At 33.6% G+C, this 14,981-nt stretch overlaps 1 protein-coding gene across 10 annotated transcripts in view; it reads right to left on the minus strand.

The window, feature by feature from the left end:
• Nucleotides 1-14,981, minus strand: part of KIAA1109 (KIAA1109 ortholog) — a 217,396-nt gene that overhangs the window by 154,809 nt on the left and 47,606 nt on the right. For all 10 annotated transcript variants that reach the window (XM_045987369.1, XM_045987360.1, XM_045987353.1 and 7 more), the window contains 6 exons: nt 12,301-12,457; nt 11,809-11,887; nt 9,578-9,669; nt 7,965-8,082; nt 444-599; nt 79-176 (listed from right to left, as the gene is read on the minus strand). In XM_045987369.1, the coding sequence (XP_045843325.1) occupies nt 79-176; nt 444-599; nt 7,965-8,082; nt 9,578-9,669; nt 11,809-11,887; nt 12,301-12,457 (700 nt within the window). The remainder of the gene's footprint in view (nt 1-78; nt 177-443; nt 600-7,964; nt 8,083-9,577; nt 9,670-11,808; nt 11,888-12,300; nt 12,458-14,981) is intronic.

Raw genomic sequence — 14,981 nt, forward strand, 5'->3', positions numbered from 1 at the left:
AAGATAAGCTTCGGGAAATCAAACTTACTAATAAACTAATCAAACTTACTAACAAAGAATTCAAACAATTATACATACTCTTAAAGAGAACTTGGTGTTACACGTAGCTGGAACAAAGTCCGTAAAAGGCAAAGAGAAATCAATGTTTAATGTTTCCCCACAGGCTGCCAGATACACTACAAGAAGAGGAAAAAAAGAGAAAATTTATTTTTAACTTCAATAAAACTTTAAATAAAAATTGACTTAAATACATACCTAAGAAAATGTAACATAAAATGCTTAGTCCAATAAAAACTCTGAAGTAATTCTCCAAGAGTATTATAAGACAATGGAAAAAAGATCAATTCTAGTATCTATTAAAACTATAAAATCAACACCAATTTGCACTGTTATTTCTCTTAATTGTTCGAACAGAATACCTAACCTAATTTTTAAGTTCTTACCGTTTTCCTGTTGTTTAGTGGAACAGTCAATCCAATTGTGTTGATTAGCAGCCCAAATCATTTCAAATTGATGAAACATGATTTTAAAATTCCACGTATATGGCACAAATGAAAAAATATCTGGAGCGCTATCACTAGACCAGTCTTGGATTAAATCTAAAATCATGGGAGTGGAAGACAGAAAGCAAAAGTTAACTGAAATTAAGTAAACAAAATATAAATATTCTAACACCAGTCAAAAATGATTTTTCTTTTGCAACTAAAAAAGAACTTTTATACTGAAATACTAAAAGAAGATTAAGAACAGGTGATTTAATAGCAAACCAATGTTTATGTGCTAATCACAGTTCCAAATAAGAGAAATTTTATGCATTTTATATACACATTTATTTTTAATTTTTATACCTACTATTTATTAGAGAAATTTTAGAAGATAAAAGAAAAAAAAATCACTTGATAATCCACTATCCAAATATCCAGCATTGTGGGTATCTTTCCTTCTAGTTTTACTTTCTATGTAGTTTTTTATACTATTCTAGATGTACATATTTCATATATTGCTTTTTCTCACTGAACTCAAAATTTTTCCATGTTATTTCACAAACATTAACAAAAATTTTAATAAGAGTTCAATAAGGAGATTTGCCAGGATTTACTTAACCATTTAGTAATCTTGGATATTTAGACTCTTTCCAAATTTTTGTGTTATATATAATTTTATATATATTTTCATGGAAGATATTTTACAGACTCAGGATTACTTTGTTAGTATAGATTCCAGAAGTAGAATGGCTAGGTCAAAGTCTATAAAGTTTTTCAAAGCTAATATAAATTACAGAATTGCTTTCTAAGAATAGTGAAACCATTTACACTCCTACCAGAAATATATGCTTGACTTATCTATTTCATTGTACCTTCTCCTGCATTATACTTCCTTCTACCTTTCCCTCCTCCATCCCTTGTCCCTCCCTTTTTCTCCTTGAGAAAAATCCTCTCCGTGAGAGGATGTAGCTTGGGAATTAACTGATCACCGAAAACTGTTACTCATTTTAGCTGAACTCCCTAATTACAAGTAGGGTTGAGCATTTTTTCATGTTGTTTTACTGACTAAATAAATACCTACAGAGTGTCTTCTGTGTGCCAGACTCTGTTCTAGACGCTGGGAATATAATGGTGAACACAAACGTGGCCCTGTTAGTATTTACAGTCAATAATCTCTGATTTTTGATTTGTTGTATGCCAGTTTGTATGGTTTTAAGTTTTGCAGTTTAAAATTATTCATTTACTTAGTCTGCCTATCCTCTGGTACCTTTTTTTTTTTTTTTAATCCCGATAGGCAAAAACTCTTTTTATAAAGATATTAGCACTAATCTAAAACAGTGATTTTACTTTTTCTTCAGGCATTCATGTCACTTATATGCCTATACTCCCAGCAATCATATCTTTCAGTACATGGTCTCCTCCTTAAGGTGTCAAGCTCATTTCTATACCCATACTATATAACAGTGTTATGCATATAAAATTAGAACTTTGTATATATGAGACAGAAAAATGACTAGAAACAGTATTTAGCACAGTTTGATAGCAGACAGTACTGGGTTTAAATTCTGCCTTTACCATTTTACTAGCAATGTAATCTTAAATGAATAACACAAATGCTATTAGTTTTCTCTTTTACAAAATGAGGACAACTTCACAGACTTATGGTGAAAACTGAAATTACACGTGTCAAGTTTTAGCACAGTAACTGCCACAGGGTAAGCATTCTATGAACGGAAGCATTTATTATTAAAGATATTCTAAAGAAAATAATAGGTAAAAATAATTAAATATTTGAAGTAGTTTCTCTGGATTTTAAATGAGGTCTTTAAACTAAAAGATATTACATTCAATAATGAAATCAGAAGTCAAATTTATCTTACATAATATATGAACTAATTTAAAATTTAGCTGTAATGTACAAAAGCTTGTGAACATTAAAAATCCCTCTCTTAATAAAATGGCAAAATAATACATTAAATATCAAATATCAGTAATTTAATATAAATAAGCTGCAGAAGGGGCGCCTGGGTGGCTCAGTGGGTTAAAGCCTCTGCTTTCGGCTCAGGTCATGATCCCAGGGTCCTGGGATCAAGCCCCGCATCGGGCTCTCTGCTCCGCAGGGAGCCTGCTTCCTCCTCTCTCTCTGCCTGCCTCTCTGCCTAGTTGTGATTTCTCTCTGTCAAATAAATAAAATATTTAAAAAAAAAATAAAAATAAGCAGAATTTTATATCAATCAATTGAATATGGTAATTAACCTGTTCTATGAATAAAGGAAAACTCCACTTGACAATTTTAAGTGTATTTTTATTTCACTGAACAAGCAATCACGTGGTTCATCACACTGTATATCTATGCTTACTATAAACTTTTACTTCCCCATGCCATGCCTACCTAACATGCCACCCTACCTAACAACTTTCTAACTTTCTAACTTAATTCTTTAGCACAATGGATAGCAATGGAGAGATACCCAAAAGTCATCTCTGGAATTAATTCTCTGGAAATAACCAATTCTACAGTATAAACTTAACATTATTCAAGCTGAGTTTCTCACTTTTCTTCTTCACCAACATTTTTAGTTCTGCACTTTTATTCAAACTATTCATTCTATCTAAAATAAGTATATTCTTTAGTATCCTCTCTGCTAAAGGAAAACTCTTAAGTATCTTAAATATCTCCTCCACTTACTAACCTCATTGAGTCTGACCAAGTCACTGAATGTTTCCCTGCTTCAATTTCTCTCGTTAAGTCAGGGATAAGAGTAACAGCTATCTCTTTTCAGAGTCATGAAGGTAATATAAATGAACATGCTTTAGAATGTTCTATGGAGAAAAACTATGCAAATTATCAGTTAATATTACTGAGTTCATTATACAAAGATCATTTCAGATGTTATGGTCCTCCCCTTACCTTCTCTGATTACTAAGGTCATAGCCATTTCTTCTGCATTCATGTCTTACATGCGTTTGTTATTTTCAGTTCATGCTAGCAAAATACATACACTGTTTTGTATTGCTTAATTTTCTGAGTATAGTGCACAATAAACTTGGGACTGATAAATAATACAAAACAAGAAATGCCCATAAAGTGACATGCCCATGAATTCTCTGTGGGCTGAGGTCATGGTTTAAATTTGTTTTGAATCATTATTAGTAAGGGACTTTAAACTTACATTGGTTCCACTTATCCACTTTACACTTCTAGTTAAAAGATTGAGATATAGGGGTGCTTGGGTGGCTCAGTGGGTTAAGCCTCTGCCTTGGGCTCAAGTCATGATCCCAGGGTCCTGGGATGGAGCCCCACATCAGACTCTCTGCTCAACAAGGAGCCATTTTCCCCCTCGCTCTCTGTCTGCCTCTCTGCCTACTTGTGATCTCTGTCAAATAAAAAAGTAATATCTTTTTTAAAAAAAGATTGAGATATAATTGCTAGTAAACACATTCAAATAATCCACTAATCTTAGGAACAATGTAATTTTATAAGGTTATTAGCTAATTTCTATTTTAACAAGTCTTACTCATTTTTTCTTCCATATTTTATTTGAATTTTCAAATATTCTGCAGTATAGTCTCATTACCACTTTATACAATATCTTTACTGATAAATATTTTAAAATATGGTAAAATATTTTTACTAGCCTCAACAACTATATTTAGTATGTATTTCTCTTTAAACCAAAAGTTGGTTTATGTATGTATGTTCCATACATACATCTCATTAGCAGATGGTTTTATCAAATAATTTAAAAAAGGAAGCAGTTATTTCATGACTGCCTTACCCATTTAGACAACAAATTTTTTAAAGTTATTAAGTTGTGATGAGCACTGAGTGTTGTATGGATGTGCTGAATCACTATATTTTATGCCTCAAACTAATATTACACTGTATGTTAACTAAATGGAATTTAAATAGAAACTTTAAAAAAAGTTATTAAGTTGGTAATCTAAATATTTACCTGGATAAAACTCATGGTGTACAACTCACTTTCTAATTATGTTGGTAGGCAAATACCTCATAAAATATCAGTCAGTTGTACTGGAACTTTGTAATACTGTAGCATTGTCTTCTCCTCCTCCTTATCAGAGTAAATCTAAATCAATTTTGATATTAGCAGAAGAGACTTCACTCTTGCCTCTGTCTTACATCTTTTATTCCTGAGATTCTTTTTTATATTTATCATGAAGTTCTCTTTGCCCCACACTAAAATCTGTTAAGAACAACTTTATTGGGACACCTGGGTAGCTCAGTTGGTTAAGCGTCTACCTGCCTTTAGCTCAGGTCATGAGCCCAGGGTCCTAGAATTGAGCTCTGCATTGGGATCTTTGCTCAGTGGGGAGTCTGCTTCTCCCTCTGCCTGCTGCTCCCCCACTTGCGCTCTCTCTCTCTCTCTGTCAAAAAAATAAATAATAAAAAAAAATAACTTTATGTAATAATTGGCATAAGAATGGCTACTGAGGAATATTAGGCATGCCCTCACACCAAATTAGGTCATTTACTTTCTGCAGAATTCTGTCAATGGGGAAACAGAAAACTGAGAACAGAGAAAAGCAATTCAAACACTATGACCAAGTATGTTCACCACCAGGCTAAACATGTTACTCTCTAATAGTCATCCTTTTTAAAGAATAAATAAGGTTTTAAAGGATTCTAAAAAGCAATATAAAAAATATGAATAAAAGTTACAGCTGTAAAATCTGAGATATGAGAACTTAAGCTTTGTCTCTTTCAATTTTCTTTAAATTTCTCCAAATAAATTTTAGGGAAAAAACAAAAAAACAAAAAAGTGAACTGCAATATGTATAGGCTTAGAGGTTAGATATAAAGAAAATAATTTAGAAAAAAAAGAAAAAAATTTTTTAAAGATTTTATTTATTTATTGTAGAGAGAGAGTGGCGAGCAAGCGAGGTAGCAGCACGGGGCAGGGAGTGGAGAAGGGAAGAGGGTCAGAGGGAAAAGCAGACTCCCCAATGAGCAGGGAACCCAATGTGGGGTGGAGATCATGACCTGAGCCAAAGGCAGATGCTTAACTGACTGAGTCACCCAGGTACCGAAAATAATTTAAGGAAAACATGGTTGTAACAGAAAATGTGTATTTGAAAGTGACTAGTACAATGCTCAGTCTAAATTAAAGTGTTACTACAAAGTTAAAAATTTTAAATCTTAAGGAAGTATCTACTCCAACTATTCTTAGCACTGCTAAAGTCTAAGAATGTGAAATGTCTGGAATAAAAACAATGTGAAGGATTAAATGCTTGAAAATAGGAACCTATTTTAAAAGGTTAGCAAAGTTATAAAGTACAAAACCTTAAGTGAGAGAGAAATGGCTACTGTCGAAGAAACTAAATATAACAGATTCTTGAGCCAGACGACTTGGGTTGGAACACTAGCTCGACAGACTTACTAGTTGTGTGACCCTGGACAAACTGCTTGACCACTCTGTAACTTACTTTCCTCATCTGTAAAACAAGGATAACAATAATATCGATCTCAGGAATTATTATAAGGATTCAACAATTCAATATGTGCAAAGTGCTTAGAACAGAGACAGACACATAACACACACTGTGAATTTTAGCTATTTTTTAAAAATAAATTGAGCACTACTTATTCAATGTTCAGCTTCACTGACAAAAATTTAACTTGCCAGGGATTTTGTTACAAATTCTACTACTGGGACCCCGACTCAAGCCTTGAAGAACTATATAACTTCAAGAATTTAGAAGCTTTCTATCTAGTTCCCACAATAAAGTTCCCAATCAAACTAGAAAACAAATATAAAACACTTATGATTGAACATGTTGTAGTAATGGCATTATACAATGCCCAAACTCTAACAATACCAAAATTAGGGTAGAAATTATTATCTCTATTTCACAGATAAGGAAACAGAAGGTAAAATAATTAGATAATTTGGCCAACATCATATTGCTAGTAAGTAACATAATGGCAGGACTATCTATGTATACCTACCACATAGCCCCAAATATCTAATAGTACTTAGCACAGACCTGATGTTTGTAAATGACTGGTGGGTACAGGGAAGGATGGAGGGAAGGATGGATGGATGGATGGATGGATAGATGGATAAATGTAGCAATCAGTAAACCAAATATTAGGTGCTCTGGGGTAGCCACTAACCCTGGCAAATCAGCTCAACTCTGTTTAGCTAAACTTTCTATGGGAAGGTTCTATAAATGCAACTTATTTTTATGTAGTCATATATATGTTAGTCAGAGACCAAGACTGCATGCTCCTAAACCCATGAAATGTGAGTAGCTATCATAATATGCTTCAAGAAATAAAGGAATTTTTTCCAGCTAACGATAACATCAACTCAATATCCATGCCAATGGAAAGAAGTAGGAGTTCCAAATACAAAAATAACATACCCTCGTGCACTGTTAGTGGGAATGTAAACTGGTATAGCCACTATGGAAAACTGTATGGAGTTTCTCAAAAACTAAAAACAGAAATACCATATGATCCAATAATTCCACTACTGGGTATTTACTCAAAGAAAATGAAAACAGTAATTCGAAAAACTGTATGCACCCGTTTATTGCAGCATTATTTACAACAGCCAAGATATGGAAGCAAACTAAATGCAACAATAGATGAATAAAGAAGATGTGTTGTGTGTTGATGTATAGACACACAAACACACACACATACACACACACACACAGGAATATTAAACAGTCATAAAAAGGAATAAAATTTTGCCATGTGCAACAACATTTCACTTACATGAGAAATCTAACAAACAAAACAAATAAAAAGCAGAAAAAGACCCATAAATAGAGAAAACAAACTGTTGGTGTTCAGAGGGGAAGAGGGTAAAGAGATGAGAAAAATAGGTAAAGGGGAGTGGGAGGTAGAGGCTTCCAGTTACAAACCGAGGAAGTCTCTGGAACGAAAGGCATGGCATAAGGAACATAGTCAGTGGTGTTGCAGTAGTACTGTATGGTGACAGATGGTAGCTATACTTGTGGTGAGCACAGAGTTGTTGAATCACTATGTTGTATAACCAAAACTAATGTAATGTGTCAACTATACTTCAATAAAATAAAAAAATAACATACTTGGCTATTTGAATATACTGTTTGTGGATTACATAATTGAAACAAAATAATGAAACTATGCTGATGCCTAATTCAGGCAAAGAAAGAAACTGATTCATCCTCCCCAAATTATCCCCTACTATGATGACACAAAGCACCAGCCTAAGATGAATTCTTTCATTTTTTTTGTAAGCCCAATTTTGGGTTGATATTTCCCTTGCTTGCGGTAAAAGAGAACACAAAATACCTATATTTAAATTTTCCCTTTTATATTCTTAGCCCAAAAAGAAGTGTAAAAAAAAAAAAGTATGAACTCTACCAGAAAATCCCCATGTTGAATCTAAAGGCAAAACATACTGAATGCAAACAAGTTCACTGTGATAAATCTCATTATATTTACATTTATTAGAAAATTACCAGTAAAGAAGTTCTTCTGTGCAAAGATAAAGTGGTAGGTGGCTTTATAAACCTCTAATTCACACTGCCAAGTCTGTGGCATGTTCCATATTCGGGGATAACTGGCATTGATGTGGAACTGCAAATGAAATGTTAAGTAAAAATGTTATAGCTTAAAATGTGACATTGTGTGAAGAACATCAGAAATAAATTCACACATACACTAATAAGAGTAATTAAAACTTATTTTCCCACTGAGCTGAACAGAGGTCCCTTTGAGATTCTAATATTACTGAAGCTAAAGGTCAGTATCGATGGTTATATCAGCTCCTTGAAATAGTAAGCCATGAAAACTTTAAGAACAACAAAGGAGACTAAAGTTTTGATACTGTACTCTAGCTAAACTAACAGAGTAGCAACCAACGTCCTTAATTCCTCTTTAAACCTAATCTGTTATGTGAGAGGTTCAGGGTTTGGCCACCGGTGCCTTCCAGGTTCCCGTTTGGCAGTGTGATAGGGACTTTTATCATGTATTTAAGGTGTTTTATCATGTATTCCATCTGCCAAAGTTCAGAGAGTCTGCTAAAGGCAAGAACTGCCTAACCAGGAATAGCATTATTGCCCAGCACCATTTATAAGCAATAGCTCAGGAATTCATTAAAATGCTGAATATGCCAGTTTAATATACATTTATAGTATTCAATATATTCTTGGTAGTTACAAATTTCTCCTCTTAATTTATATATATATGTGTAAAAATGCTTTTTTTTTACACAATTAAGACCTAATATAAGAGAATCTTATTATAAAAGAATCCTTTCTGAATATCAGCCATTCTACATAGTGGCTTTTATTATTATTGTTAATGTCATCTTCCCTGATGTAGAATAATCCACCTGATAATGAAATGAGGCCCCAACCTGCCATTTAATCATAAGTACTTCCATATTTTTTCTAATATGGAGCAATCTGCAGCATCAATAAGACTTTCTTCTTTTTACCTCATTCATCAAGTAAAAAGGAAAATGATTTATTAAGCCATGAGCAGGAATCCAATGGGGCCAGAAACATATATAGTGAAAAATTATCTTATTTATAACACAGGAATCAGTCTAAACATAAAATAAAATTTAAAAATAATCTCGGGCGCCTGGGTGGCTCAGTGGGTTAAGCCTCTGCCTTCGGCTCAGGTCATGATCTCAGGGTCCTGGGATCAAGTCCTGCATCAGGCTCTCTGTTCAGCAGGGAGCCTGCTTCCCTCTCTCTCTCTCTCTGCCTATCTCTCTGCCTACTTGAGATCTCTCTCTCTGTCAAATAAATAAATAAAATCTTTAAAAATAATAATAATAATAATCTAACAACTTTCCACATTTTTAAAGACCAAAAACCATGCCAGCACAGCCTTATATTCACTTTGCCCATAACCAGAAGCAGAGCAAAAAAGAATGCCAGAGTCCACAGCACTGGGAATCTACTCCTCTTCCCAAAAATAACATCAAAAGCACCTGGTAGTTCTTGAATGAGAAGATTAACTATTTAATAACTTCCTGGTCATTAAAATTTTATATTAAAAAATTAAAACCAAATTCAGATTTTATGTATGTAAACAATATCATCATATACTCTAAACTTACTGCTAACATTTCTGCTTCTAAAAGGGTCCGGTATTGCATGCTGGTGGTAGCATCAACATGTAAGAGCTGTCCTTTAATTGCAGGAGTATAACCTAGTAAGTGAAAACACAAAAATTAAGTACCTAAAAAGATATATGTATGACTAAAAATTTTGTACTGGAAACAACTCCCATCACCACCCAAAGAAGGCATCTCTGAAAAATGGTGATCAGAAACTCCACAAATACATCCCAGTGGTGGGGAACTTGCTATCTAATAAGTGACCTTTCTCATTTCGGACAACACTAAAGGAATAAAGTTCCATCTTCACAAAATGTCCTTCTGATTTTGCTTGTCAGTACAAAACTGTTAAGTCCATCCTCTAAATGACAGTTTTCAACTATTAAAGACGGTTCCCATGTCTCTTCTTCTCCTACTGACTCAAAGGAAGTTGTTTTAATCATTTTCCTTATATGGAAAATGTTCCATATATAATGATAGTTTCCAAACAATGGCTATTCCTTATGTAATTAATGACAGTTAGCAAACAACATAGCTCCATTCTGAACAAAAGAAGAAAACTGCAAAGTATTTCACTTCTTTTCTTGAAGGGCTGCCCTTCTATGAATACTAATGCTACTATGGTCATTAGTATATAGCTAATTCAGCATGCATCCTGTTCTGGGCATTTTTTTTCAAGTACCTGAATCTCTGAAAAAAGTTTTAAATGTGTTTGAACTATATTTTGTTAATATCTATGACTTAATCTATGTTTCCCCTCAGACAGTCATCTTAAAAGCCACCTAACCTTTCCCAAGAACCTGACTGGACTTTCCTTAGACCCATAACTCACTCGGAGTTCCACAACCAGTGTGCTGTGGCACTGACCATGAATTCATAGTAAGTATGCTCAAGATATCGATTCCTCAGCCCTCAGTGGTTCCCTTACCCCAGGTGTACCCATAACTGCACAAAAGAAAGGTGAACAAATATTTCCTATGTGGAATATCAGTTTAAAAATGGTAGAAGCACTCCCTTAATTCAATCATTCTCAATTTTATGCAACCCCCCAACTCTCTTTTTCCTCCTGCTGTGTCTCTGTAAGGCTACCCTAAAAGATGTTCTTTACAGCTACTAATCTGAACCACCCAGTCCTAGAGAATCTCAAGCATCTGCTTCAAGACTTAGTATGACCATTCTTCTACAACAAGCAAAGGTAAGGTTTAAATCTTCACTAAAAGAGCCTCAAAGTACAGGGAAAAGATACTCTATGCCACTCTCAGTCCCTGTTTCACAACTGATTATCTATGTAGATAGACCCAACTCCTACCTTTTTATACAAGCTAATGAATGCAGTCAACCCACTAGCTTCTTTCTTCTTATACCAGGAAAAAAAAAAGGTGATAGAAACAAGTAAAGAGAGCCAAGCATGATACAAAAACTACTCAAATTATACTCAGCCATAGTAACACTGTTGGTTAATGACTTAAAAATATGGGTAAGTTGCTATTCTCTGTACTCTCAAGAAGTGAATAAATAAAGTAGAATTTCACTTTAATTATTCTCAATTACAAATACACTAAGAGGATAGGAAGAAGGAAAATGAAAAAGGCTATATAATATTTTGATAAATTTAACAAAAGGTATTTAATCACATTATTGATTAACTTGTATCAGAGTCCAAATTTCAAATGTATGATAAATTTAGATTAGCTTGGATAAAACTATAGCAGAGTATTATTTAGTATTTTAAATATGAAATGTTCTGCTTTCTTACAGCTATATTTTTCAAAGTACCAGGCTTACTCCCTAACAAAATCTATTAACAATAAAACCTTAAAACAAAGCCTTTCAGTCATTCTATCACATACTGCCCATATACCATGTGCCAGATACTGGGTTCAGCACCAAATTTATATCAGTTTTTAAAAAAACAAACAGCACCTGGTCTTACAGAGCAACAGACTAATAGGAAAAATACATTTTAAACAAATTATCCTCAGTCTTACAAAAAATAAGTATAGGGTATGATGAAAGCATAAGACCTAACTTAATTTAAAAATTTTCCCTTCTCTGCAGGTATACAAATAATTTGATTATGTAATTAATATATACTATCAAGTAAATATAATGGAAAGCTGAAAAAGAAAACCCCATTAATTTTAGTCTCAATGGGATAGCAAACTATTATTTATAGATTAATCATTCCCCCATTAATCATTTAAAATAGGAAAGTACTCATCGCAGCTTACCATTTTCCTCAACTGTCATTGGAATATTAATTTCTAAATATGAGCCAGCTCCTACATTTACATGTACAGCATTTGTTTCCTATCAAAAGAAAAAAATTAAACCATATAAAACAATTACTTTCTCACTATTTAATCATACTCCCATCTTTACTTTTCAGTTATTATCACAGATAAAATATAATCATCAATGATATGAAATGGGTAATAAAATTTCTAAGAACAAAAGTTCAAAGTTTTAGTAAAAATACACTAAAACAATTTGGCCAGATATAAAGAAGAAAATGAACCAGATTATAGAATTAAGATTTATTATTAACTTTTCCTACTTTTGGTACTTAATGAAAGCAACATAAATACAATTATTGTGGGGGAAGGGTGACAGGAAGCTCATAGAAATGAATCTAAGTATAGAACTAGTTACCAGAAAAATACCCTGGAAAATAATATGCAAATTTTAAACACTGTTTTCTACTATATTATTTCAATAATTACCCTGTTTTTTGTAAACAGCAAATCAATTGTAGCATCTGCAATAATATTCATTCGCAGTTCAAAAGCAAGGATTTGTCGCGGTCTCCCAGGCTGTGCAATTTCAGAAACTTTCAGAACCTGATAATCAGGTGGGAAGAAAAACTTCCACAGACAATCTCTATATAAGGAGGTATAAAGAATAACTTGTTACTCAAAATTATATCTATAAGGGAGCAAAATCAGTATTCTAACTTTGTACTATCACTGCTATCTCATTTGACAATTGGACATGAAATAGGAAAAAAAAAAACCTAAGTCACAAAATAACATCTATACTAATGTCCTTTCAGTAAAATGAAAGACTCTTTTCTCCAATGTTTTATACTTCCAAAGATCAATAAGCTTTGAGTATTTTTTTAAAGATTTATTTATTTATTTGAAAGAGAGCACATGCGTAGGTGCACACACACATGCACAAGAGTGGAAGGGGCAGAGGGAGAGAATCTTCACACAGACTCCCTCACTGAACACAGAACCCAATGCAGGGCTTAGTCTAACAACCCATTAGATCATGACCTACCTGAGCCAAAACCAAGAGTCCCAACACTTAATCAACTGAGGCATCCAGGTACCCCAACAAGCTTTGAGTATATAATACACTATTGTCAAATGAGATACAGGTAAGAACAAATCTGCACTGCTCAAGCATACTGTGAGAAATTAAAGACTTTCTACAAGCATATCAAGAGTTAAAGAACTAAAGGAGGATGGTTTAGTTAGAATCATCCACTATGGATGAGTTATTTAGCCTTTCTGAAGACACTTGACCTGCTTTCTCATCTGAAAAATAGGAATAATACAACTTGCCTCATAGAATAGATCTGAGGATTAAATGACAACCTATATGGAAAAGACTTGACAGTACATGATGCTTGAAAAAATGGTTATTATTTCTTTTATTTTTACAAACATTATTATTTTTAGAGGAGGGGTGGGGCAAAGGGAGAGGGAAAAAGAAACTCTTAAGCAGACTCCACACCCAGGTTGGAGGCTGATGCAGGGCTTGATCTCATAACCCTGAGATCACGACCTGAGCTAAAATCAAAAGGCAATGCTTAACCAGGTTCCCCTTACAATCGTTATTTTTAATCAATAATCTATCAGTAAGAATCTTAAGGTCAATAGATCTCTAAAAAGTAAAGAAGCTAAGGCTCTAATACATTTGCCTCCCCTCATCATTCTCACAAAGATGAAAGAACCCAAGGACTTTCCATTTCAGAATCAAAATTAATGTAATGTTATTCATACATTCAGAGAAGGTGATAGTTTACAGCTTTTAAAAAGGAAGGGTTGAAAAGTAACAAAAAATGCTACTTGGAATAATAAGGTAGGGAAAAATTAGATGAATAGAACAAAAGGTGAAAATTGACCCATTATAGACTATAACTTGCCATCAAGTTAGTGTATATGAACAAAAAAGTTCTGCAAATGTTCTAGCTACAACATACAAATACATGAAACTAAGACAATTAAAGATTTAAAAAATCCAGTATGATCACTGAATGAAAACTGACTGTTCGGTGGATACCGGGATATAATGAAAAGAGGCGTGGACTTAAAGGCTGGTCTGAATGTTAGCTCTAGATGCTACAGCATCATTATCTTGCCTAACTCACTGAATCTCCATTTTCTCACAGGTGTAATAAGCTTACCATAATCTGTCCTACATATCTCCCTGGGTTATGAGAATCAAGTGTGAAAATACAAACAAAAGCACTTATGTGAAAGCAGTAAGAGGTTAGACAATGTTGAAAATGTTTGCATTATTGTAACTATCACCTAAGGCTTAAGTACAAATCTCATAACGTTTGTATTTCAACTCTGACATGAAAACTCTCAGAAAGAAAATACCATGAAGGAAAAGCTGAATATCGTAATGATTCAGAAAAATCATGTAAAGGTGATAGAATGAAATCAAAATCCAGAAGCTAACAAGATCAAAATCTCTTTTGAAGAGATCAAAATCTCGTCACAAAATTGAATGAACTATCCAATAGCAAAAGAGTTGAGATTTCTTCCTAAATTTCTTACATCTTAGTGGATGCTAAGAAAACTGACCTTACAATTCATTTCTGATTACAATTCATATTTGTATAGAAACACAAAATGGGAGAGAAGAAAGGAAATGGATACAAAAGAGGAAATGCACTGTTTGTATATGTTAAGGAAGAAGTATAGTTAATAAACTAAAAGCATATGAACGTTAAGTTTTTCAGGGCACCTAGGTGGCTCAGTTGGTTAAGCGTCTACCTTTGGTGCAGGTCATGATCTCACAGTCCTGGGATTGAAAGCCTGCTGTTGGGCTCCCTGCTCAGTAGGGAGTCTGCTTTACCCTCTCCCTCTCCCCACCGTTCCGCTTGTGGTCTCCCTCTCTCTCTCTCTCAAATAAATAAAATCTTTAAAAAAAAAAAAAATTTTTTTTTTCTTTTTTTCTCTTCTTTCTTTCTTTCAAATAAACCTGAATGAATGGTTTTAAGTCCAGGTTAAGAAAGATATTGCTGTTCTCGTCTGGCAGTGGCAGGATCTACTGAAGAGAGTTGATAAAACAAATTTTTCTTTTTTTCTTTTTTCATTTCTCCACATAATACAAAGATCACTTCAGAAGTGAGTATGGCTATTTAGTAAAAGAATTTTAGTTTGGA

The sequence above is a fragment of the Meles meles genome, chromosome 2 (genome assembly GCF_922984935.1).
Source record: "Meles meles chromosome 2, mMelMel3.1 paternal haplotype, whole genome shotgun sequence".
Lineage (NCBI taxonomy): Eukaryota > Metazoa > Chordata > Mammalia > Carnivora > Mustelidae > Meles > Meles meles.